The following is a 27,990-nucleotide window of genomic DNA, read 5'->3' as shown; positions in this document are numbered from 1 at the left end:
CTACCAATATAAGACCTGTCAAATATCTGCGTCTCTAAATGTACTTTAATTCATACTTTTAAAAACCATATCGGACATAAAAAAAGTCTGCAAGCCATATTTGGTTCCTGGACTTCCAGTTTGCATATTTGAGTTAAGGTCTCAATATGAAGTCTCACCAAAACCTGCCTAAAATATTGACGGATGTTCTTAAATTACTACTACATCCCAGACTTACTAAGAGCCTGGCATTAAGAAATCCTAGGACACAGAGTTAAGTCTCTTTGTGGACCAGCTGGTATCACACAGGAAAACAAAAAGAAAACAAGAGGCTCTATACTTTGGTCCCAGACTATAACTTGAAAGTGATCCACAAATCTGGGTACCTTGTTATAAGGAAATGGGAATGGATCCAATACATATTGATGGATTAATTCATCTCAGCTTTCTTTTTTAGTTGATCATGATGTATCAGAGGATACAAGCCCAGGAGAGAAATTAAATCTGGGAAGCAGATGTTGATTTCTTTCTCTAAAATGTATTGAGGACAGCTCCTATTTGCCAGGTTGTGTCAGCTTCTTTTCCATCTTGCCTGGTTCTCTCTCTACTTGGCTTCATACCTTGGCTCCTTCTCCTCCTAATCTGATCATTTCTCTCACAAGTTTTCTCCTTTTCTTGTATCCATCATTATCATGATGGTTAAGCCAGAATCCTGAAAGTGTTTCTTGACTCCTCATCTCCCTTGTGATCCCACCTCAATCCATTGGGAAATCCTATTAAAATTTCCCCCAACTGATATATCCTTTCTCTTTCAAAACTACTGCTTCAATTAAGGTCGTGGATATTTCTTCTAGACAAACTGATTTTCTTGCCTCCAGTTTGGAATTTCTCCAATCCAGCCTTTGCTTTGCTATTCGAGGGAGCATTCTAAAATAATAATAAGAGTTGTTCTATATCCCTTCTTAAATGTTGCAGAGACTTCCACTGATCACACACAAGGCCTGTTAATTGAATGTGACAACTTGACTGGCATAAGGGATACCCAGATAGCTGGTAAAATATAATTTCTAGTGTGTCTGTGAGGGTGCTTATTGAAGAGCTTAGCATTTGAGTTAGTAGACTGAGTGTAAAAGATTCACCCTCACCAATGTGGGCAGGCATCAACCAATCCCTTGAGGACCCCAATAGAATGATGAGGCAAAGAAAGGGTGAATTAGCTCTCTTATCTGGGGCTGTGACATTCATCTTTTTTGGACCTCAGAAATCAGCACTTCAGTTCCTTGAGCCTTCAGACTCTAGAACTTCCAGTGGTGACTTTCCTGCATCTCAGGGCTTTGAACTCACACTGAATTACGTCACTGACTTTCTGAGTTCTCTGGTTCACAAGACAGCATATTGTGGGGGTTCTTGGCCTTCATAATCACGAGTCCATTCTCAGAACAAATCAACTCTTTATATGTAAATAGATATATTCCACTGGTTCTGCTTCTCTGGAGAACCCTAACTTGTACAGGGACTTCCAATATCTGGTTCCAGTTTTACATTTATAGTCTGTGTTGTTTGATGTCCTTGTAGTCTCTACTTCATCCCTACTGAATTATCTGTGGATATCTCAGTCCTCTGGGCCTTGCTGGTACAGGTTTCTGCTGGAACGTCTTCCTCACCTCTTCTTACTTAGTAGTTTACCTACTTAATTAGTAGTTACCTTTTAAAGGTGCATTCAGGTATTATCTTCTCTAAGAACCCTTCTCTGATACCTTTTTACTACCTCCAGTCTGGGTAAAAGGCCCTTACAGGGAAAATCCTTAGCCCTCTGTGCTTCTCTCTAGTTGAGACTTATTCTGCTTATTGTACTTCTGTCACTCATTCTCTATACTATGAGTAGTTTGATGGCCTTGTCAGTGACTTATTCCTCTTTATTTTCTGCTTACTATGGCATAGTTCCTGGCCCATAGAAAGAAAGCACTCAATGGTAGCCTAAAGATAATAATAGTAGCTAACATTTATTGAATGCATATTATTGTCAACCACTGCTCTAACCTTTTGAGGGAGGTCTTATTATTATGTCCATTTAAAAAATAAATGAATGCTGGTGAGGATGAAAGAGGAACTCTCATACACCGTTGGTGGAAATGTAAATTAGTACAGCCACTATGATGGAGAACAGTATGGAAGTTCCTGAAAAAACTGATAATTGTACTACCATATTATTCTGCAATCACACTGCTAGGTATACATCCAGAAGAAAAGACATCAGTATGTCTAAGAGATGTCTGCACTCCCATGTTTACTGCAGCACAATTCACAATAGTAAAGATTTTGAATCAACCTAAATGTACCTCAATTGATAAATGGTTAAAGAAAATGTGGTACATATTCAGACATTAAAAGAATGAAATACTATCATCTGCAACAACTTGGATGGAAATGGAAGCCATTATGTTAAGTGAAACCGGCTTATTTCACTTAACATAGAGCCATATTTCACTTGTCACAGAAAGACAAATATCACGTGTTCTCACTCATACGTGGGAGCTTAAAAAATATGAACTCATGGAGACAGAAAGTAGAATGATAGTTACCAGAGGCTGGGAAGGGTAGTGGGGAAGATGAGATAAAGTGGAAATGGTTGATAGATACAAAAATACAGTTAGATAAAATGAATAAGATATAGCATTCAGCAGCATATTAGAGTGACTACAATAATTTATTGTATATTTTAAAACAACTAAAAGAAGTTATTTATAAATAAATAAATAAATTATTTATTATTTAATTAGAATGTCCCTAATGCAAAGAAATGATAAATATTTAAGATAGATATTCCTATTATTCTGGTTTGATCATTACCCAGTTTATGCCTGAATCAAAACAGCACATGTACCCCATAAATATGGACAACTATTATATATCCATAATAACATAAAAGAAAGAATTAAATAGGTTAAATAAATTGCACAAGGTCTCAAGACACATGACAATTCTCTTTAGCCTCTACAGTGTTAGTCTGAAAAATGTTTTCTTTAAAATATTGAATTAATTGCCAACATTAAACATTTACAGATTCCTTAATTAAGCAGAAATTAGTGATATGGTCAGAGTGGGTATACCTACAGTCCTGCTCAGTGCTGTTTGGCCGGAGCGAGAGTCAGAGCATGTGATTTCTTATTTAACACACTGTTCTGCTTTGAGCATCTGCATGCTTCCCATGGTCCTGTGGGCATTTGATCTTTTTGATTTGACCTTTAAGGTGGTGGATGTGATGGATTTTCAGTTTTTCTAAACCTGAGATTACAAGGTTAATTTCAACATGTGAGATGCAAAAGACACCCTAACTTCAAGTTTTTCTGAAAGTATACCTATCACTTGTGTAGGAATCAATGCTAATATTGGTGTTCTTTGTTTATATTTTTCCCAGGAGGTAATATGCTGCTAAATCCAGAAGGATGAGTCCTGTATGATGTTGCTACTACCATAATTGATAACGCTGTCTCATTTGCAGTCACGGATTCGTTCCTCATTGTAAATGGCTAATATGTAGCTTATATTGAATCTGATGCTTCACATAATTTATTGCCGAACATATGCTAGATTGCCTAACCACTGCAATGATATTAGACATCTTGTTTCTTGATTCATGGTAACTGTCCAACTTTGAAAAATTCAGCATTTATCATAAACAAACTCTCTTTCCAATAAAGTACTACACATTTTAATATCTGTGATATTGGAATAAAGTTATTCTTAGGCAAGACTTTCAACTTTTTATTAAATAATATTCTCTCTCTAAAATGGATAACTATTTCTGGTGTCCATGAACCAAAATCTTAGGTCCATCTTTATCATTTTTAACTATTTGCTTTATAATGAGCTAAGCCAAAGGAAGTAGAGAAAATTACAAAATAGTGTGAGCAAAATGTGATAAACATTATGATAAATGGTGACTTGAGCTAAGGAGCAAACTGCACTTAACTTGATATTGGAGAATTAAGATAGATTTTTGGGAAAAAATTATATTTAGACTAAGACCTGAAAATAAATTGGAGTTGGTATAATGAAAAGTGAAGAGTGTCTCTGACAAACAGCCTAATGTGCACAAATGGAGGTGAGAGGAGACATGCTGGGGAAACAGAAAGCTTCCTATGGTTGGGATGACTCCGGATGACAGGCTGCTTGGGGTGAGAGGGAGGCCAGGGAGGCAGGCAGGAACATCATCATGAGGGGCTTTGAAGACTGTTTTAAGACATTTTGTTTTTATCTTAAGAGCAAACGATAAACACTGGGGATTTGAAGTCAGAGAAGTGCTATGTTCAATTTTGCATTTTTAGAAAGCTAATTCTAGTGACTGGTGGAAAAAAGATGACGAGCAAAGCTGAAAACAGGATACTATGTAAGACACGGTGCAGTATTTGACATGTGAAATAAGGAAGTAGCAGTGGGGATGGAGATAACTGGATGGATTTGAGAGATAGAACGTAAAACCGAAAATAGGAAAATAATTTTAAAAAGAAAGAAAGAGAGAAATAAATAAAGTGAAAAGTAAAGAGGAGTCAAAGATGACTTTGAAGTTTCTACATGGGCCACCTAGAGAACAAGAGTGCCACTAAGTACAGAATCAAAGGGAGCCTTGACCTTGTATTATACTTTTTCCTAATCTTGCACCTTACAGTTACAGAAGGTTTGCAATTAATAAAATTTGGTCACAAACATCATCTCATTTAATGCTCACAGGAATTTTGGTAATGTGGTAGTCAGCATTAATTGAATTTACTGAGGAAATAGAACTTGTGAAAAGGCGTAGAGGTCAGATGAAATGCAACATACTGAAGTGAAAGAAGGCTAAAATGGCTGGAGTGCAGAACGTGAAATGGTGTTGGTAATGTGAGGGGTATAGAATCAGGGAGAGCTTTATAGAACATATTAAGAATTTTGAGATATAATCCTAAGAATATGGGAAGCCATAAAATAATTTTAAGCAATGGTGACATACTAGGTTTATGTTTTAAAAATATCATTTTGGTGGATTGTTTGTTTAGAGATTGGAGAGGAAAAGGAAACAAAAATCAAGAAAGAACAGTCAAAAGTGATTTCAGAAGTTCAAGTGATAAAAATGGCAGTTTGCACTGGGGTGATGGCAGATGAAACATTCTGAGAAATAGGCAAATTTGAGGTATATATCTCACCACTTCAGTTCAACATTGTACTGGAATTCTGTGACTGTTCAAGAAGGCAGACATAAAGATTGGAAAGAACAAAGAAAAGAGAAAGAAGGAAAGAGAAAGAAAGAAAGAGAGAGAGAGAGACAGAATGGAGAGAGAGAGAGAGAAAGGAAAGAAATACAGAAAGACAGAAAGAGAGAAAGAAAGAAAAAGAAAGAAAATCTTTATTAACAGATGACATAATTATTTATGTAGAAATCCCAAAGAATGTACAAAAAAGGGAACTAGGATGGAGAAGTAAATTTAGTAAGTTTGTGGGGTGCTAGATTGTAATAAAAATTTTGTTATATTTCTATATATTAATGCTAGCAAAAAACAGATATTGATTTATTTTATTTTATTAAGTTCTCAGGAAATGTGCAGGATGTGCAGCTTTGTTACTTAGGTAAACATGTACTACAGTGGGTTGTTGCACATATCAACCCATCACATAGGTATTAAGCACAGCATGCATTAGCTATTTTTCCTGATGCTCTCCCTCCCCTTGCCTCCACCAACAGGCCCCTATTTGTGTTGTTCCCCTCCCTGTGTCTATGTGTTCTCATTATTCAGCTTCCACTTACAAGTGAGAACATTCAGTGTTTGGTTTTCTGTTCCTGCATTAGTCTTCTGAGTCTACCAGCTGCATCCATGTCCCTGCAAAGGGCATGATCTTATTTCTTTTATATAGCTGCATAGTATTCCATGGTGTATATGTACCACATTTTCCTTATCCAATCTATTATTGATGGACATTTGAGTTGATTCCATGTCTTTGCTATTGTGAATAGTGCTGTAATGAACATAAGCACGCATGTATCTTTATAATAGATTGATGTCTATTCCCTTGGGTATATACGCAGTAACATGATTACTGGGTCAAATAATATTTCTGGTTCTAGGTCTTCAAGGAATCACCACGCTGTCTTCCACAATGGTTAAACTAATTTACATCCCCACCATCAATGTACAAGCATTCCCATTTCTCCACAGCCTCCCAACATCTGTTGTTTGTTGACTTTTTAAAAATTGCCATTGTGACTTGCATGAAATGGTTTCTCATTGTGGTTTTGATTTGCATTTCTCTAATGATCAGTGATGCTGAGCTTTTTAAAAATATGTTTGTTGGCTGCACAAATGTCTTCTTTTGAGATGTGTTTATGTGCTTTGCCCACCTTTCAATTATTTTTTCTTGTAAATTTAAGTTCCCTATAGATTGTGAGTATTAGATCTTTTTTGGATGGATAGATCACAAACATTTTCTCCCATTTGGTAGATGGTCTGTTAGCTCTGATGATAGTTTCTTCTGCTGTGCAGAAGCTCTTTAGTTTAATTAGATCCCATTTGTCATTTTTTTTTTTTTTGCTTTTGTTGCATTGCTTTTGACATTTTTGCCATAAAATCTTTGCCCATGCCTATGTCCTCAATGGTCTTGCCTAGATTTTCTTCTAGGGTTTTTATATTTTGGGTTTTACATTTAAGTCTTTAATTCATCTGAAGTTACTTTTTGTATAAGGTACAAGGAAAGGGTCTAGTTTCAGTTTTCTCCATATGGCTAGCCAGTTCTTCCAGCACCATTTATTAAATAGGGAATCATTTTCCCAAAGCTTGTTTTTGTCAGGTTTGTCAAAGATCAGATGGTTATAGATGTGTCATCTTATTTCTGAGTTCTCTATTCTCCTCCATTGGTCTATGTGTCTGTTTTTGTACCAATATCTTGATGTTTTGGTTATGTAACCTTGTAGTATAGTTTGAAGTTGGTTAGCGTGATGCCTCCAGCTTTGTTCTTTTTGCTTAGAATTGTCTTGTCTATATGGGCTCTTTTTTGGTTCCATATGAATTTTAAAATATTTTTCTCTAATTCTGTGAAAAATGTCAATGGTTATTTAATGGGAATAGCATTGAATCTATATATTACTTTGGGCAGTATGGCCATTTTCATGATACTAATTCTTTCTCTACATTAGCATGGAATGTTTTTCTATTTGTTTGTGTCACCTCTAATTTTCTTGAGCAGTGGTTTGTAGTTCTCCATGAAGAGGTCCTTCACTTCCCTTGTTTGTTGTATTCTTAGGTATTTTATTTTCTTTGTAGCAATTGTGAATGGGAGTTCATTCATGATTTGCCTCTCTTCTTGTCTATTGCTGGTGTATAGGAATGGTTATGATTACTGCGCATTGATTTTGTATCCTCAGACTTTGCTGAAGTTGCTTATCAGCTTAAGGAGTTTCTGGGCTGAGACAATGGGGTCTTCTAGACATAGGATCATATCATCTGCAAACAGAGACAGTTTGACTTTCTTTCTTCTTATATGAATCTGTTTAATTTATTTCACTTGGCCTGATGGTTCTGGCCAGAACTTGCAATACTATGTTGAATAGGAGCAGTGAGAGAGGGCATCCTTGTCCTGTGCCAGTTTTCAAGAGAAATGCTTCCAGCTTTTGCCCATTCAGTATGATATTGGCTGTGGGTTTGTCATAAATGATTCTTATTATTTTGGGGAATGTTCCATCAATAACTAGTTTATTGAGAGTTTTTAACATGAAGGGATGTTGAATTTTATCAAAGGCCTTTTCCACACCTATTGAGATAATCATGAGGTTTTTGTCTTTAGTTCTGTTTATGTGATAACTTACGTTTATTGATTTGTTGAACCAGCCTTACATCCTGGGGATGAGGCCAACTTGATTCTGGTGGGTAAGCTTTTTTTATGTGCTACTGGATTTGATTTGCTTTACCAGTATTTTATTGAGAATTTTTGCCCTGATTTATATCACAGATATTGATCAGAAGTTTTCTTTTTTTGTTGTATCTCTGCTAGGTTTTGGTATCAGATGATTACAGTCTCATAACAGGAGTTAGGGAGGAGTCCTTCCTTTTCAATTGTTTGGAATAGTTTCTGAAGAAATGGTACTAGCTCCTTTTGATACCTCAGGTAGAATTCAGATATAAATCCATCTGGTCCTGGGCCTTTTTTTGTTGGCAGCCTATTTATTACTGCCTAAATTTCAGAACTTGTGATTGGTCTGGTCTGGGGTTCAACTCCTTCCTGAGGGAGTATACATATCCAGGTATTTATCCATTTCTTCTAGATTTTCCTTATTTTCATAGAGGTATTAATAGTATTATCTGGTGGTTGTTTATATTCCTGTGGGGTCAGAAGTAATATTCAGTTTATTATTTTTATTATGTCTATTGGATTCTTCTCTCTTTTCTTCTTTATTGGTCTAGCTAGTGGTCTATTTTATTAATTTTTTTCAAATCCACCTCTGGGATTAATGGATTTTCTGAAGGGTTTTTTGTATCTCTATGTCCTTCAATTCACTCTGATGTTGGTTATTTCTTTTCTTCTGCTACTTTGGCGGTAGTTTTCTCTTGGTTCTCTAGTTCTTTTAGTTGTAATTTTAGGATGTCAATATGAGATCTTTTTGAGGTAGGCGTTTAGTGCTATCAATTTATCTCTTAACACTGCTTTAGCTGCATCTCAGAGATTCTGGAATATTGTCTCTTTGTTCTCATTGGTTTCCAAGAACTTGTTAATTTCTGCCTTAATTTCATTTTATACCTAAGATTCATTCAAAAGCAGGTTGTTCAATTTTTTCATGTAGTTACGTGAATTTTAGTGAGTTTCTTAATCTTTACTTCTAATTTGATTGTGCTGTGGCCTGAGAGACTGTTTGTTACAATTTCAGTTCATTTGCATTTGCTTAGGAGTATTTTACTTCTAATTAGGACACTGATATTTTTAAGAGTAACATTTACAATAGCATCAAGAGACACAAAGTAGATAGAGATAGGTATAATAAAAATTATTCAAGTTTCTAAGCTAAAAACCACAAAATACATAATGGCAGAAATTTTAGAAGACCTAAGTGAAGAAAGAAAGAAACCATGTTTATTGACCAGAAGACTAACATGAAGATGTTCATTCTTCCCAAATTTATCTAATAATTCACTGCAATTGAATCAAATTCCAACAAGTTTTTTATAGGAATATAGACAACCTGATTCTAAAATTTATATGAAAAACAGAAAACCTAAACAACTGAAGCCTTTTTAACACAGAAGAACAAACTTAGAGGATTCACATTACTTATTTCCATGACTTTCTATAATATATTAAGATAGTGTGTTATTGATTTAAGGTTAGACACATGACCAGTGAAACAGAATAGAGTTGAAAGTAAATGCATACATATAGGGTCAACTGATTTTTGACAAATGTACCAAAATAATTTAATAAGAAAGGATAGCATTTTTAAATCATGTCAAAACAATTGAACATCTGTATTCAAAAACCAAATGGACAAACCAAAGAATAACAAATTCAACCCATATCGTACTTTAAAAAATAAAATTCAAGGTAGATCTTATACAACCTAAACTTGTAAGACTTCCATACAAAAAGTAGGAGGAAGTTTTTATGACTCTGAATAAGGCAAAAATATTTTTAGATATGATACAAAATAATTTAAAATTTTGGTAAGACGGATTTCATTGACATTAAAAACATCTGCTCCTTGAAAGACATTGCTAAGAATACAAAAAGGCATGCCACAGATTATAGAAAAATCCTTGCAAAACAAGTAGTGGATAAAGTACTTCTCCCTATAATCTAAGAGCTCTTACAACTAAATGATGAGACTATTTAAACAAACATTTTATGACAGAAATATGGATACCAAATATGTACATAAAAATATCAACATTACTAGTCATCAGAGAAATGTAAATATCACAGTGACATTCCACATACACCCCCTCAAATGGCTAATATATACATAGATATTTAAAAAGAGACAATCCAAAGTGCTGGCAAGGGTGTGAAACAACTGAAATTCTCACAGATTATTGTTGGAAATCCCTAATGGTATAGACACCTTGGAAAAACTCTTATTATAACATGTAGCACCATCTGTTACTCATTTATCCAATGGAAATGAAAACAACTACACAAAGGTCTCAATTATTTGAGCAGATTTATTCCTAGTAACCTTAAAATGAGAAGAACTCAAAAGGCACGAACTTCCATTGTATAAACAAATCATGGTACATCTACAATTAGAAATATTACACAGAAAAAGAATGAATCACTGATAAATGCAACATGATTCCATTTATATGACATTGGTATACAAGCAAGCTTATGGGGACAGAAAAGAGATCATTGGTTGCCAAGGGCTGGAGGTATGAGAAGTGGACTGACTCCAAAGAGGCACTGAGAACTTTTTGGAGTGATGGAAATGTTCTACATTGTGATTGCAGTTGTAGTTATACAACTGTATATATGTATAAAAACTCATCTAAGTATTAACCTAGAAAGGTAAATTTTACTGCATATATATAATACCTCAATAAACCTGATTTTTTAAAAGACTATTGCAGTGGTTTAAATGAAAGAAAGCTTGGGCCAGGATGGTGGTGGATTACGGTAGGTGGTAGAGAAACCCAAGATGTATTAGAAGGTAAAATCAATAGGGCTAGGTTAACTGATTGACACAGGGAATGAGGAAAAAGGAGTTGTATTTCTCTCTTATGAAAAAAACACCACAGTACATCTAAAGTTATAGTCAATTTTTTGTATATCCATCATTCTTACCAGGATGTACACCCTCAGAAGTAGAAAGAAGGAAGGACATCAAACAAGACCTTACAAATGGCAACGTTGGTCCAGCTTAAAATAGAGTACACACATCCACACTATAATAAGGGCTAAGTATAGTTTAAAACTTTAGAAAATATGTGGAGAAAAATTAGGACAATTACAATATCGTTATGCTGAACAAACTTCGCACAAAGCACATAACCTGTGAAAAGCACTCTGCTATGCAGAGTGCAATTAAAAGACCATGTGGTAGCTTGGGGAAAAAAGTACTCCAAAAATAGAGTATGAGATGAGATATGGCTTCCTCTCTGTACGTGAATACTCATATATTTTGATATTGGTTAAGACTTTTAACTTGTTAAAAGGGATGTTTAAGTAACATGTCTTTTGACTTCATCCTTCTTATATATTGTTATAGGGTGGCCATTAGGAGATTACAATATAATTATTTAAAATTTACTTATGATGACATTTGACAACTACTTTACAAATGTGCTAACTTTTAGGGATGCAAAGTCCTTAAGAAGACATTTCTAGTGTGACAACATATGAGAGCTATCCAAATACAATTGACAGCTATATGCAAATGAAGTTTACTTTAAAACTAATGTACGTGTATATTTTGCCTGTGATTAGATTCCTCACCTTCACTTTCTATATGTAAGTAAAGGATAATGTTTATCATCAATGAACACTAGACTCACTGCATGTCCCATTTTTAGAATGTATCTATCTATGCACAAAACACGAAAGTGTTAGGAAAATCAATATTCTTTTGTATTATGTGAGAAAAACAGAGAGCAGCCCTAATATGTTATTTTTGTGTTACTACTTTCTTATCCCTATATACATATTAAAAGGGTAATTCTAAAATCTATTCTCAAAAAATAAATATCACATTGTCCACCTCATTTGCCTCACATGCCACATGGTCATAGTTAGTTGCTTGTTTTATTAACAACCAATAAATCAAAGTCCTAAACTTTAATAAAATATACTTACATTTCTATGTGTCTATGTCTGAAATCACAGTTAAGTCATTAAATTTTCTGGACTGGGCACACACCTTAAAATAATTTAAGATTGCTCACCTCCTCTTTCGCCATCTCACTGAGACCAATCATTTTGGAGAAAATGTTTCTTGAAGTCATAAAAATGCAACGAACTTCCTAAAACAGGAAAACTTTAATTGCAGCATGTCTTACCTGGCTTGAGATGAGCGAATGGAATTTCGCCAGTGAGAATTTCCCATAGACACAGGGCATAGCTGAAGACATCTGCCTTGATGGTGTATCGAGTGCACTGCGTGAACACCTCAGGAGCCATCCAGCGGAGGTTCTGCACATCAAGAAATATCCACAAGCCATTTACCAAGTGTTTGGTTCTTCTGCTGCAGAGTAGCATTCTTCTTAGCGAGAAGTTGCTGTGCTCTCCCAACGCTCTCAAAAGGCATAAATATAAATTAATATCCATACATATCACCCTCAATGTGTGCAATGAACATATTTATACATACACGGTGTGTTTACTGTGGCTGTTCACTTCCTTAAAGGGCATTTTTAATCACTGGAAGATCATAAAATTCATAATTTTTCCAAAAATGTCACCAGTAATTAATTATCAAGTAACTCTGCCTCTTCTACAATGAAAGGCAGCATATCTTTTTAAATCTATGAGCACCTTTCTTCCCTAGAAGCCTTACAAGGTTCAGAATAGCCAACCATGGGTTCATCCAGGTACCCTATATCTCCCTGGGAATCAATCACACACTGTGGGAGACACCTCCTTCAAGCCTTAAGGTTGTAATTTAGGAAGTCATTAACCTAGGCCCATAAATAGTGTGCTCATGGCTGAGGAGAGATATGGCTCCAGAGGAGTGCCCAGAATATTCCTATGAAGTAGATTCATCACTGGCAGGATCAGGTCTGTCTTATTTTCTCTGCCCAGATACGCTTTTTATGAATTCTGGTTGTGAAATATTCCAGAAAGGAAGCCCATAAAATGTTACAAGTTCTTCTGTACAAAGTTCTAGCCTCTGTTTCAATAAAATTATTTACATTCTTTTCATTTGTGTTTTCATATTTTTCAGTTAAAAATATGAGTTTCCATTCTGAGACGCAAATGCATAAATTTGGTTGATTTCTAGTTTAGGGCACAGAACACTGGATTTTTGAGTTAGGAGATGAAAATTCTAGCTCTGGCTCTACCACTTGCTGAATAGCCCAGGGCAAGTCTCTTGTGTTCCCTGGAACTCAGATTCCTCAAGGACAAAACAGAGGAGCCACACCTCCCGGTTCTATCCCCAGGGCACCATATCAATAAACTTTGCTAAACACTTTTAAATGTCCATTGAAGGAAACCATTATTCTTTTACCATTCTTACCAAAATCCTGTGTGTACTGTTAGCTGCTAATTCTTTTGGAATGCCCACCTTATTTTGAAAGTGTGCATAGTTACAGCTTTCGATTAATATCTTTATTCTTATTATGGGGTTTATATGCAATTCCTCTACATAAGCTTCCGGATTCCAGAAAGCCTCCATTTTTATAGCAGATTATGCATTGTGTCACAACATTGTATATATGGAAGCAGGTATATAATATGCCCGTTTTTTCACAGAGGGGTCATAGAGTAATTAGATAACATTCATACAGCCACATAACTAATAAAAAAACAGCTTTCACTGGCCGGGCGCGGTGGCTCACGCCTGTAATCCCAGCACTTTGGGAGGCCAAGGCGGGTGGATCATGAGGTCAAGAGATCGAGACCATCCTGGTCGACATGGTGAAACCCCGTCTCTACTAAAAATACAAAAAATTATCTGGGCATGGTGGCGTGTGCCTGTAATCCCAGCTACTCAGGAGGCTGAGGCAGGAGAATTGCCTGAACCCAGGAGGCCGAGGTTGCGGTGAGCCGAGGTCACGCCATTGCACTCCAGCCTGGGTAGCAAGAGCGAAACTCCATCTCAAAAAAAAAAAAAAAAAACAGCTTTCAAAACAAATTTCAAATTAACTCTCTTATTCTACTAGCATCGTCTTTAAGTACAGCATAATTTATTCATTTATTAGTGCTGTGCTTAAAGACAATGCTGCTCGAACAAGAGTGAATATACTTACTGTTGGTTAAATTCAATTTAATTCAATTCAATAAAAGTTTATTTAGTTGGAGAGTTTCAACTAACTGCATTTTAGAATCATGTGGGGGAATTTTTAAAAGATGCAGGTACCCAAGATCAACCTTAGGCCAATAAAAATAATAATTTCTAGGGATCAGATTCAAGCAGTATGCTTGAAAAAACTTTTAAACTTATTTTAATGTACACCTAGGGTGGAGAACCACTGACTTAGCTGCCTCTATGTCCCATGTCTTAGATGAGGTTTGTGTCCTGCCAAAGATCACTCATTGTTCTGACCTCCTTTACCTCATAAACTACCACTTCCCTCCTTGTTCACCTCACTCCAGCCATTCTAGCTTTTAACACATCAAGAACTCTCCTGCCCCAGGACCTCTGCACTTACTATTGCCCTCATCTGAATAGCTTTTCTCCCACATAGATTACTCCCATGTCAGATCTCTTATTAAATGTTAACTTTTTCCTTCATCCTGTCTAAATGGCATCCTCCTCACTCTCCCTTCATTTACTCTTTTATTTTTCTTCATAACATTCATCACTGCCTGAGATATAGTTTGTTAATTTGTCCAGTGTCTATATCCTTCCTGTAGAATATTAGCTCCATAGGAACAAGAACTTAGCTGATGTTGCAAAGAATGAACAAAAAGAGAGGACTAGAGTTAGAAGCCTATTGTGATATTAGTCCAGAAAAGAAAAGATGAGAATCGGAACTGAGGCAGCAGGAAATGAGAAGTAAGAGGTTAAGATGAACTTAAAGAAGAAAAGAAAGAGACATCCAGAAAAAGCAATTGAATATAAGCAGAAGCAGGAAAGGAAAGAAATGAAAAATTACTCCAGGCTTAGGTAATTAGTTATCAAAAGTAGTCCAGACAGAGAAGTCTACTTTTTTTCAGGGGGAGGGATTGGGGAGAGTGAAGGAGAGGGCAGATAATGAATTTAATTGCAGACATTTTGCGTACAATTATCCTTCAGATATTTTATATATATAATAATCAGATATTATATATATATAATATCTGAAGTAAGGTTATTATATTATATATATAATATATATTTATTTATATTATAAAAAATATAAATATTATATATATAATATAATATCCTTACTTCAGATTATATATAATATATATATATATTATATATATATATATATATATATATATAATATATATATATATTTTTTTTTTGAGACAGAGTTTCGCTCTTGTTACCCAGGCTGGAGTGCAATGCCGTGATCTTGGCTCACCGCAACCTCCCCCTCCTGGGTTCAGGCAATTCTCCTGCCTCAGCCTCCTGAGTAGCTGGGATTACAGGCACGCAGCACCATGCCCAGCTAATTTTTTGTATTTTTAGTAGAGGTGGGGTTTCACCATGTTGACCAGAATGGTCTCGATCTCTTGACCGCGTGATCCACCCGCCTCGGCCTCCCAAAGTGCTGGGATTACAGGCTTGGGCCACCACGCCCGGCCCTATATTTATATTTTACTTAAACATTAACACTTGCATATACCACTTATTACCTTACAGTGTTAAAGTGGAGAACGATGAATAGTTAATAGATGCTGATGAACTACTAATTATATAGTGAGTTCCCTATTAAATGTTAACTCTAATATAAGTAGTTAGGTGATCTCAATATGAAATGATCCATGCTCACCTCATTCTTTTCAGTTACATTTGAAATATATTCTGTATTATTTTATCCATAATGTTTTCCAAATATATATCTTATCTATTTCTCTAGTAGAGCCTTGAGATAATTATTTTGACAGCTTACTAAAAAGAAAAACAAGCCATTATCCTGACACTGAGACAATGACATTTCTTCCAGTTAAAACTGCTCTCATCTTACGTCCTCTCATGCTGAGTTTACACATTTTAATTGGTTTATAATTATAGGAAACACAAGCAGCGGCGAACCCCAGGTTGTTTTGTCATGTTGTCTTCATCCAGAGACTGTAGAAATCTTGATTCTGAGGGAAAGAGAAAATAAATCACGTCAAAAGAAATATCTTAAAAAACAGTAAAAGATCACTGCTAAAATTTTGAAACTTCAAGAAATTTTTGTCGTATTCAAATTCTCACTTCCTTTCTCTTGGCTGGAGATAACAAAGAAGGAAAACTAAAATTAAATGACAGATTTTCAAAATGTAGGGTCATTGTAATTTGAAAGATTTAGGGTAGCATAGCTGTCAGTGTGAAATCCATTTTCAGTTGCATGGTACAATATCAGGTGCCAACTAGGAACAAAGAAAAAAAGGGATGCCCTTTGGGGTATTACTCACGGACATCTCACCTCCAAAATCTGCCACCACAGCATGCCCGTCCTCATAGAGAAGAATATTGTGACTGTAAAAAAAAGGAAGAAAGAAAAGAGTAGGCCTAGAGTAAGCTTTGCTATGTCCTAATCTAATTGGCCCCTCAAAGAAGGGGACTATAGACATCATTTGTTTTCCCAGAGACTAAATGGGCCCCAAAGAGCGAAATTAAATTTTCTTAGTTTTGCTAATTCAAAAATCTCTATTTATAAAATGTAATCATGTTTATACTTTAATCTAATGTGAGGATCTAAAGAATTCCTAGTTTAGGCAAGCCTTTTAAACTTGTCAAAAAGACCCATCAGCTGAAGATCAGTTTTTCCGCTCCTTGAGGCTCATTTGCTAAAACAATTGTGGTTACCAGGAAGGAGTAAAAAACATCATGGCCCCGTTAGATTCAGAGGAAGAGAACCAGCTTGCTGGAACCCTAGGCACAAGGACAGTTCAAGACAAGGCCTGAAATGCCTGTAGTAAAAGGATTCTCTATGGAAAATGCCATGATCTATACATTCTAGATACAATCTCAGCACAAAGGAGTGTTTTGAAATCTGAAATGATGCCAGCTAAACCACTTTTCAAGGTTTTGAGGAGAAGAGCATAAAGGTCACCAAAGTCTCCCTTCAACCAAGAATTCAAGCTGGATTAAGAAGAGTATCAGAGTAGAGCTTAAATGTTCTCACAACACACACAAAACAGTAGCTATATTAGGTAGATAGATATATTAATTAGCCTGATTATAGTAACAATTTCACAATGTATACATATGTCACATCACCTTGTACATCATATGTATAACTTTTATTTGTTAATTATACTCCAATAAGGACAGAAAAAAAGAGTGCCCTTTTTATGAAATAAATCAACCTGGGATAGTACAAAGAGAGGTTACTCTTCCCACAAATTAGTAAACTGAGTTGTGGACTATCTTATAGACAAGCATACGATAGTCTGAGATTGTCTCTGAATGCTACTTACCAAATGTCTTTGATATCCATTTCACATTTGGCTTGTAAATGAGTCATTTCAGTATTAGGAGGTTGCCGCTGGATTTTTTTATGCATAAGGGCTAAGCTATATTTATTTTATAATAAATTACATAATGTTCCTTTATCCTTAATTATTTTGCTTCACGGTCAAAATAAGAAAAATTCCACTATTTCTTAATCTTGCGTGAGTCCAATATGATATTGAATCAATTTATATAATTGCTTTCTGACCTGACTTGACCTTTATAAAAAAGTTACTTTTGAACTCCTCTTGTAGTTGCTACTGGTTTTATCTTTGGAGTACAGATAATCTTCTTTTAAATTACAGAAAATCTAAAATACATTAAAATCCCTTTTCTTGTGGTATCCCAGTGTAGAAGTATTCCAGGATGGCAAAGAAAACGGGGACCTCCAACATGATGCCTTAACCACAAATTACTAATTAATACACATGATGAGAATGACACTGCCCTATCAGAGAACTCTACAGCCTCGGGAACTCTCTGGAAGTTCAATGCAACAAGAAAAGTGCATCTACACGCTATACTACTAAATAGAGTAGGTTAAGAAAGGGATTAGCTTCGAAGTGGGCTTTGATGAACACTCAGTAAGTAATCGTATAAATATGTGCTGAGACTTTGTCATGTGCCAGAAAAATTTCTGTATAGTGGAATATAGTGGTGAACATGACAGGCAAAGACTGATTTTAAACAGTAGTGAAAAGATGAGGCTGGAAGAGACAAAGGGGAAATGAATTCTAGATTGGGGAAAGATCTTGGCAAAGGGCAAGAATTGAGAGTGTATGCAGTATGCAGTAGGAATTATACTAAAAATGTACTGACTAAATCAGAGAATACATGCTGAAGAATTTTGAGGGAATATTTGGGTGGATGTGGTGTTGATTTGCAAGGGAATTTGAAAGCAGAGAAGAATTCTGGACTTGATGCAGGAGGTCAGAAGGCACTAGCGTAGGTTTTATGCATACAGTTTCATGCTCTGAGATCACAGACTGGTATTTCCAAATAATTTTAGAATGTAGTTACCAAATGACTAAAGTATGAAGGTAGAGCAGAAAAGAAAGCAGAGTGGATCTATCAAAACATCTGAGAGAAGTGCTTATATCTGTGACCAGTTTAAATATTAGAGGCTAAAATACAACAACAACAAAACAAAGATAACCTCCATAACTCTAGCTTGGCCTTCGAACTATGAAGCAATAATATACACGGTGAGAAAGAGCCATATAACCAGAATATCTGGCAACTTTTATGAAGAGCATAGTGGCTTACTTGGGAGTTTGTTAAACTTGAGTCAGTGTTATCCTTGGCAAGATTAGACCCACCAGATAAACAACTGTAACATTTATCGTATTGAAGTCACATTCAAAATGAACTCTTATGTTTAAAAAATAATAACAAGTCAAACAAAACAAAGGATGTAGTGACAGTTTAGGAACACAGGACAATGCAAATTAGTAGCAATAAATGGGTCCAAATGTCAAAAAGAATGCTATGAGAGTGACTTTCCAGAATGAGAGCACCATAGCAAGTGCTAGATTAAAGTGAAAGTCTCTATGCACTTCAAGACAGCCCTTTGGATTTGTCTACTTCTTCTCTAACCACTCACTAATGATGAAAATTAAATTTTAATACCATCTCTAAGAATCTTCCACTCATTTTTTCCACTTAGTAGTAAGCTATGCTTCCTATATGGAGTGAAATCCATGAAGCGGGCAGGCAGGGGTGAAGCTGACAGAACCTGTGCTAATCAGTCATGGTGACACAGTGTCAGTGGGCATCACACCCAGAGTCACAGCCTCTAGAGTCAGGGAGGTTGTCAGAAGGGTCAGCAATGCCAGGTTTGAGGATACCAGGGAAGGAGAAAAGCTTGGAGCTGAAGCCAGCTAGGACAACAGAAGTGGTGCAATTATTATTAATGATGAGTTCAAGAGTTTACTACTGAGAGATGTCACGAGCTACAAGTTTGGAGCATCGTAAAGACTGTGGGAATGTGGGATCCGTGGTGGAGAGGGTGGCAGTGGAGAAAGAAGGGAGTGAATACTGAGTGAGGGTCTCCTGTGAGCAGGCACTGGTGTTTTCAACAGTTCTCCATTCCTCATGGAGCCACTATGGAAATGGTATTAGAAAACTTATTTTACAGCTGGGTAACTGAGGCTAGAGAGCTGAGATCAGTGGCCTGTATCATAGTTGGGAAGAGGAGGAACAAACAATCAGTCTCTAAAACTTCCCCATTTTAGAAGCTGACTCTCACACCAACCAGACCCAAAGGAGGGGTCAGGACTATTACAATTAGATATCTGGAAAGAAATTCCAGAAATCTTGCTTGGGTGAAGTCAGGCCTACCAGCTAGTGCCCAAAATACCTGTTTTCACTGTGTTACTTACTGTAAGGTAATAAGGCTGAAATCAATAAGCTAATTGGAAATAAATCTAATATGCCTCTGCTCTACGAAGACTAAACCGGCAAAGACTATCTTTCTACCCTTCAAGTGATTGGGTGTTATATCATGGCTCTTTAAAGAAACATAGGTGAAGGAAGCACAGTCACTGCAAACAAGGAATGTGCAATTTTGACTGGGAAGTAAGCCAGGCACATAAAGAGTATCAACACCAGGCAGACTATCATCAGGATCAGAAGCAAGAAACAGAAGGGTGATGGGAATTCTCAGGCTTCTTTTCCTTCAAAAGACCACCCAAGAGGTTCATTTACATCTGTTTGCTCTTTTATAAAATCTTGAGAGAGAAAGGCAGTCCTCTGTCATATATGCTATTGTAGAGTACATTCATGAGCATTGTAACACTTCATGGAAACAGCCCCATGAATCAGATCCTTCTGATTTGAATTTGACAAATCAGCAAAATTTGATTTGATTTGACAGACTAGCAAACCTGTCAATGGTTGAGCTAGCACCGCAGCCCTTACTTTTGAGGTCAAAGAAAATTGTTAACCTATATTGTAAGACACGAACATGTACATACAAGCAGTGCACATGCATGAGTACACACATACATGCACACACATACACACACTTGCATCTTACACTCTCCAGAAACATCTTTAAGGGTGAAGAGTCACTGAGGAATGCTTTTTAGATAACAGCGAGTTTGCCAAGGGAATGTAAGTAGATAAAGGTCAATAAGTCCTTTATGCTTAGCGTAATTTTTAGCATTTCTGCATTTAACATTTTGATTTCATCTAAATGAGTGTGATTTCTATACTCCATGCTGTTTGCTAACTTGCAATTTTGTTGTGTCAAGTGAGGCTTAAACTCAGAAGCAAGTTGCTTAGTTCATGAGTATGCCCAGCCAACCTTGCAGTGTCAGCAGCTCAGAAGGCTTTCCTGCTGCTTTTGGTTATCCTGCTTTATAGGAGATATGATATGCTAGAAGTACATTTACTAATCTGGAGATCTGAACAAATCTCTGCATTTTACTGTAACTTATCTCTTTTCATCTCTTGCACCTTGGCCTCCTCGGTTTCTTGCCCCAGATAGTAGGACTTGGGCTGAAGCTCTAGCTCAAACAATTACTGACAGAGTTTACTCTCTCTGTTGCGAAGCCCAAGTTCTATGCTAGAAACTGCAGTGCATACCTTCAAAAGAAAGAGTGTGGTCTGACTGGGAACTAAATGCAAACTGAAACAAAGAATTATCAAGGTGCATAATCTAGAATTTAAAGTGGTTTTCATTCTGAGAGACCTAGAAAATCATATAGTAAATGTAAGAATTTATTATAAAAAAGATCATTAACCAAGTATAAAAAATAGTCTTAAGAAATGTGAGGAACAGGAGGTACTACATTTTAGAAAGAGGAGCTGTAGTGAGAAGACTACTGAATACCTGGTTTTTGCTATTACTAGTCCTGTGATTCTGGCCAAGTTATAATACTTTAACTTTTTCAGACTCCTTTTCTCATGTTCAAAAATTGTAAGAGAAATGAAGAAAATGAAAAAGAGATAGAGGGAATTGGATAAATTCTGAACTGCTAAATGGGTATTAGCTAGTATTAATACATATAATACCTAGCTTACAGCAGGTCTATAAAACTTCAGTGCAAATGGACTTTTGTAAAAAATAAAGCTGTATACAATAGGTATTAAGTAAAGAATCTTGGAAGCAAAGTGACTTTCTGGCTCAAAACTCACAATAGAGACAGACTTCACAGTGAAATATTTCAACTCACTCTTAGCCCTAGAGAGTCTCTTCTCCTTCCATTCTTATTGTCTTATTCTCTAAACCATTTTTGCTTTGATTGAAAGACTGTGTTACACCTAAAGGAATCTTTGTTCCCCAGACTACACTGATACCACAGTATTTGGACTTGGGTCTAGCTTTGTCTTTTATCATGAAGTAAATGATTTGAGTCAATTGTTTATGTAATAGAAGTGAGTATTTATCTCTTTGAAGTGTCTGTCTTTCACAGATTACTCCGCAATAATGTTCTCTTAACCTTAACAATACATGCACTTAGTGGAATACAAAATATAACTTAGGACAAGATTTACCTCATCCAAATAAGCAATGCAAACAGAAGCCATGCTCTGACCTTCAGTTCTTTATTCCTCAGTAACACAATTCACTTTCAGAGAAGAATAAGCTGTTTGCAATGTGGTGTGTGCATATGTGCATGTATGTGTGTGTGTGTCGTGTTTAAATTTCATAAATGTTTTCTCCAGCTTTCTTTTAACCAAAAGTGAATGGAAGTTAAAGTCTGCTGGTTCCTTTCTACAAAAGAAAATTTTCCCCAACCTCAGAACTGAATTAATTTAATGAAGTCATTATGTAAGGATCATGAGTCTTTTCATTTTAATTGCCTGTATTGAAAATTTACCTAAAGTGCTCAAATGATTCATAATCAGTTGGTTATGCACTGTAGTCCAATACTAATTGTCACTATTAATCAGACTGGCCTGATTATTAGACCATTTTCCAATTCTGATTTTCTTCCAGAGCTGGACTGAAGTTCATGGTGGCCTTAGAAGGATCAAGGTGACTCACTACTTTCACTCTGCTACCATTAGAAGCTCTTTTAAGTCACTTAAAAATTCATAAATATTAATTCATCTTTTTCTGAATTACAGAGCCATGTAATTGCCTATGTCAGTTGTTACTAACAAAAACTAGTGTAAGGGCACTATGGCCAACCTTTCAGCATCCTTATTTGAAGAGATGACAGCCCCCAGAAGTGTAAGCTTAATAACACAACTGCAGTGTTTCCCAGAGTTCCTATAAGCCACTATTCTCTGATGTATCCCTGAAGGTAATTAACTCACATGATTAAAGACACATGGCTATCGGCATGCCTGGAAGGATTCCAAGGGTTAAATCAGTGGAAGCAATTAGGCTTCATTTTCAATCTCATCACACTGTGAAAGTCATTAGTTTACAAACACATTTGCCTAAAAGGCAATCATTCAGACCTGATGCTGAGAAGTCCTGGTCTGTGGATCTGCTGGCTGCCACATTTTGCCCCTAGAGCTGCGTGATAACTCAGGACTCTCTTCCTGCCACAGACCAGTGACCTTTGGCATAGACAACTACATTTTTCTCTTCTCTTGAGTCTTCCTTGAAAACTCCTCATGAACTTTGGCAGCAGCCACTGCCAAACTCAATGGGATACCTGAACATTAGACTCCCATACACTGAACTGATTCCAATTTGTTTCAAGGTGCTGAGTAGACCCGTGAAGTGCAATTCACATCCACTTACTTTGGATCTTTGTACCCTTTCCTAAAAAACTCTTCCAAGTCATCTAGATCAGTTCCTTGTAGTCACAAATATAATTTCATATACTACCTGTTTTGGTCTTTTTCTCTATCTGCTTCTATCTATCTATATCTATCTATCTATCTATCTATCTATCTATCTATCTATCTATCATCTATCTATCTAATCTCTGCTTCTTACATAGCTAGGTAACAGCTGTTGATCATAATGTCATTATCTTCTTGAGGGTAACTACTGGAGGTACTGGTTTTGAGCCCCAGGATAACAGAGACAGTACGTTTGGGCTCAGGGAGATTTGCTCCTTATTCATGTATGTTATGTGGTAACTGGACTATCAGGAACTGCCTGAGGCTGTTTCACAATTTGGATTACAGATAGAAACATGACAACAATCGTATAGTAACATGAGAAATCACATACTTTTAGTTTATAGCCAAATAAAGCCTCACCCTTCATTCTGTGTTTAGAGAGACAGGATCTTACTCTGTTACCCAGGCTGGAGTGCTGGTGTGCAGTGGTGTGATCATAGCTTACTGTAACCTCAAACTCCTGGGCTCAAACAATTCTCCCACCTCAGCCTCCTGAGTACCAAGTACTACAGGCACGCACACAATGTTCAGCCGATTTTTGAACATTTTGTAGAAATGAGGTCTCAATATGTTGCCCAGGCTTGTCTTGAAATCCTGCCTTCAAGCAATCCTCTTGCCTTGGTCTTCCAAAGTGCTGGGATTGTAGGCATGAACCCCTGCATCATGCCACCTCCCCCTACATTCTGGACACCTCCTTGTACCTTGGGGCCTAACATAAACTACTTCAGGACTCCTACCATGTCCAGAAGAATTTTCTTCAAGATAAATGAAGCCTTCAGGGGTCTGATTTTGTTTTTTCGTTTTGTTTTGTTTGTGAGATAGAGTCTCACTCTGCTGCCCAGGCTGGAGTGTGGTGGCACAATCTCGGCTCACTGCAACATCCATCTCAGAGGTTCAAGTGATCCTCCTGCCTCAGCCTCCCGAGTAGCTGGGATTACAGGCACCTGCCACCATGCCCTGCTAATTATTTTTGTATTTTTAGTAGAGATGTGGTTTCACCATAAAGGTCAGACTGGTCTCAAACTCCTGACCTTGTGATCCGCCTGCCTCGGCCTCCCAAAGTGCTGGGATTACAGGCATGAGCCACGGCGCCCAACCCAGAAGTCTGTTTTTTTAGACTTTATTTTATCAGGGCACTCCCCTCCTTACCAAAGATCAGAGAACCTCAAGCGTAAGCATCCCTCTAAATCCCTTTGAAGGCAGTTCTTCACTACAAATGCAAATTGTAATTTTATTTTTTTATGATGCCAGAAAAGAACTCTAGTTTAACTTTATACAGATTGCCTTGAGATTCCTTGTACATACCCTTGGTTCTTTAGAGGAGGTATACAAGTGAAGAGCCGTGTTGACTACTCAATGGCTCCCAAAACTCATCCAGGAATAGCAATATAGAGATCTTAAACATAATCTAGGTTAGAGAAAAGGAATTTACCAAAGCCCCTGTCATGAACTTCTAAACATGGAAAGCCTAATTTCAGTGAACTCTTGGAAACCATGGAAACGGACAACTCCAATAAATGCAAAGGATTGTAGAACCTTGATTTTTCCTAAAACAAACTTCAACCTGTCAGTAGAAGTATATTTCAAGGCTTACCTCTAAAGCTACCGGATTTGTCCCATTGCCAGTGGGATTGAAGAGGTGGATTATAAGATTTGTATTGTGGTTAAACCCATTTATTGAGGGTAATGTGAAAAAAATTCATATTCTCTACTTACTCTTTGCTCAGCACCATAAAATGCAAGTGGAAGAGTGATAATGACTAAATAAATCTAACCACATACATGCACGCTATTGATTGTGAGGTTTCTATGAGCAAGTGCTCTAGAATAAATAAAGTATAATTTTCATTTCTATGTATGGTTATAGTCATTTCTTATTCATCTTAACATGGTATAATCTTATGAAGAATCTTAGGCATGCAAACTGCAAAATGTAACACTTTTGAATGCTGGATTGACAATCAAGGTAACACAAGAGATGACAGCTATGCATTCACTATATATACTTTTTTTAATTTAAAATTGAGAAAGGGAGGAAGGTTATCCGAACAAAATTGGCAACTTTTCTTCACAGGAACTAACATTTTTCTAGCGCAGTGGTACTGCGGATGAGGAGAGGTTTTTGACTTCAGACAATTGGTTGTGAAACTTGGATTTGGTGGTCATAGGTGAAACATGGGAGTTTTTTTTTCCCCATAAAGCATATAGTCAAAACTTTAGAGAATAAAGAAGATGGCAAAAGATATGTGACATTTAAGTGTGAAAAGGTAATAATTAGCTAGTCTGATTACTAAAATGAAGTCATCAGGCCAAAAAAAATCAAAAAAGTTTCTAACTTTTGCTATTTAACTATTGCCTAAGTACTGCTTCCTAGCCACCTTTCTAAACATTCAGTTTTGAATATACAAAAAAATTATAAAGTCCCTATTCAATCCCTACTCTGTATGTAAGCCCTGAAATGCACTGGACATTTGCATGTGATGAGCAAACACAAGTCTTCCAAAACAAAGGAGAGGCGGGAAAACAATACAAAAGTCTAGTAGCAGAAATGTGGTGGACAGAAAAAAGGAGACATAGCATGCAATATTCTAGAACTGAAAGGAAAAGATCATTAAATGATACTTTATTCTATACAGGAAGAATATGAAGAGCTATTTCCCGCCTGCCCCCACAAGGCCACCTAATGAATCATTTAATTAACAACTATTCTTTTTCCTATATTTGCTACTCTTTTCCCCTGAACTGAGGATTTAAGCATGTCTCTAGCCTATGCAAAGTGTGTAGATACAGATGCTAAAGGCAGGAACTGCAGGGTATCTATTTTTACAAAAGTGTCATCAGATTTTTCTCACTCACATTTAAGAAACTAGATCCAAGAATACTCTTTGGCAATGTGCCAGAGACCTTCTGAGCACCTATTCAACACCCAGATATAAAATGTCTGTTAACACTCTCCATCTCTGCATGTTAAAATTAAATCCTAGACACTAATGGGGAAGCGAGGGGAAAGAAACAAAGCCAGAGCGAGGAGAGTATAAAGGAAGAACTAGATGAAAGACAAGTAAGAGGAAAAAGTAAGATGCCATTGACATTTTGTGTGCTAAGTTTCCTGTTAGAAGACCCTGGCATAGGTGTACATGTGTCAAGCAGAGGAGGGCTGAGCTTCAAAATAATACCTATGAGGAGAGCTGGGCTTTATAAACAAACAAGGTTTTCCGTATTAAGAAGAGAAGCCTCAGACTTGGGCAACTCCAACAGAGCAGGAGAGGCAGCTCTATCTCTGATGAGCAGAGGCTTTGCTCCTGCAGAGCTTGACCTCTAAGGAATGTCTCCTTCTAATCTCTCAGAAGGAGCCACAGATGAGTGTTTTTAAAAGTATGACTTCAGGGGAGTTTGTTTGCAGTCCTTTGGAAAGCAGGGATTTGTTGGTAACTCAGGAAAGGAAACCGCTTTTACCTACTGGACTAATCTGAAGCTATAGCTTTTACTATGGTATCTCCATCTCCACTTAGCGAACACAGGAAAACTAAATGCCCATCTCTGCAAAAGGGCAGGTTAAAAATGTACTTAGTTCCATATGCCTTCCATCAAGGACACTTTGAAAATTCACAAGAAATGAACATATCTTTTTTTTTTAAACTCACTGAACCATTCATCGTCTCTTCAGTTGCTGAGAAGAGAAGCTGTTTATTTTTTCAAGACACCAGATAGTCTATCCCTGTGAGCTAGAAGTATTAGTCACAGGACTGTAAGTTATCAACCATGACAGTTGAGGGCTATTTTAGCTCAAACCCTTCGTCAATGCTATGTGACTGTCCCCAGAATACCCTCTAGCTCCTTCTTGCTTCTCTCCTTCCCTTTGTTCATGGTGTCTCCTCCAAGTTTGAATTTACTTCCAACGTTTTCTCTAAATAAATATCCCCATATTTCAGGATGCTGCTCAGTGATTTCTTCTCATCCCAGCTTTCATAGCATTTGTTTCCAATAAGGTTATAAGATCCACCGAAGCAAGACCCATGCCAGGGGAGTTATTGGTAACCAATGAGCTCATATTGAATTAAAATGTATTCCTGATACTGGAGGAGTAAAGGGCAAGAAAGAATGAGAAGCACGGGAGAATTTTAGGGGCTGGTCATATTTAACAGCAACGTTCCCTAGAATTGAATTCTGTATTATCAGACTAAATTGTTGTTTCATATTTTTTGTAAATATCCAACTTGTGACTGAAAATAAACTTGCTGAGACTTAAAACCTCAATTCTTAATTTTCCCCTTTTCGTCCAACTCCAGGAAAATTCTTATCTATAGGTTTTCTATATATTCAGCATTTACCCAATACATATTTATGAAATATCCATTTGGCTTTTACTGCATTGCTGGATATTGTATAGGACACAGCTTTCCAATAAACTCACCTTTCCAGTAGAGATGAGGAAATGAGCCAAATAAACATTTTTTACTTTATTCCTTAATCATTGACTGCCATGCCTAAGCCAGGCCCCTCTGCCTGAAGCTTTACTCACACCAATGACTCTGGCCTCCTGCCCTTCCTGACCAACTTGTTCCTTCTCCTGATTTTAAAACAAGCTTGTCTTGTCTGCTGTTTGAATCCTTACCCAAATATTCTAGCCTGCATCATTGAGACTAAATGCTTATAACTATTTTCAGTTCCATACGGTTGGCACTTAGTATTTGTTCTCTCTTACTACTTTTTTCACATACAATTTTTTTCTTTTTATACATATCTCCTATTTCTCCAGGTAGATTAAAACCATTCTTAAGCCACTTCGAATCATTTGTCCCCCATGATCTGAGCAAATTATAGCAGCTCAAGAAACACTATGGTTGTAAATCATCAGTATATCTGATATAACATCTTGACTCTTCAAAGTAACCTTTTGAGAAACATTCTATTTCTCTCTTCTTCCTGCTTCTTCA

General features: G+C 36.6%; 1 protein-coding gene across 2 annotated transcripts in view; it reads right to left on the bottom strand.

Moving 5' to 3' along the window:
• Nucleotides 1-27,990, bottom strand: part of TNNI3K (TNNI3 interacting kinase) — a 307,038-nt gene that overhangs the window by 86,487 nt on the left and 192,561 nt on the right. For both annotated transcript variants that reach the window (NM_001204802.2, XM_078329224.1), the window contains 3 exon segments: nucleotides 11,988-12,120; nucleotides 15,836-15,888; nucleotides 16,212-16,264. In NM_001204802.2, the coding sequence (NP_001191731.2) occupies nucleotides 11,988-12,120; nucleotides 15,836-15,888; nucleotides 16,212-16,264 (239 nt within the window).

Source organism: Callithrix jacchus, chromosome 7, assembly GCF_049354715.1.
Source record: "Callithrix jacchus isolate 240 chromosome 7, calJac240_pri, whole genome shotgun sequence".
Lineage (NCBI taxonomy): Eukaryota > Metazoa > Chordata > Mammalia > Primates > Cebidae > Callithrix > Callithrix jacchus.
This window is presented reverse-complemented; position numbering and strand designations above follow the sequence as displayed.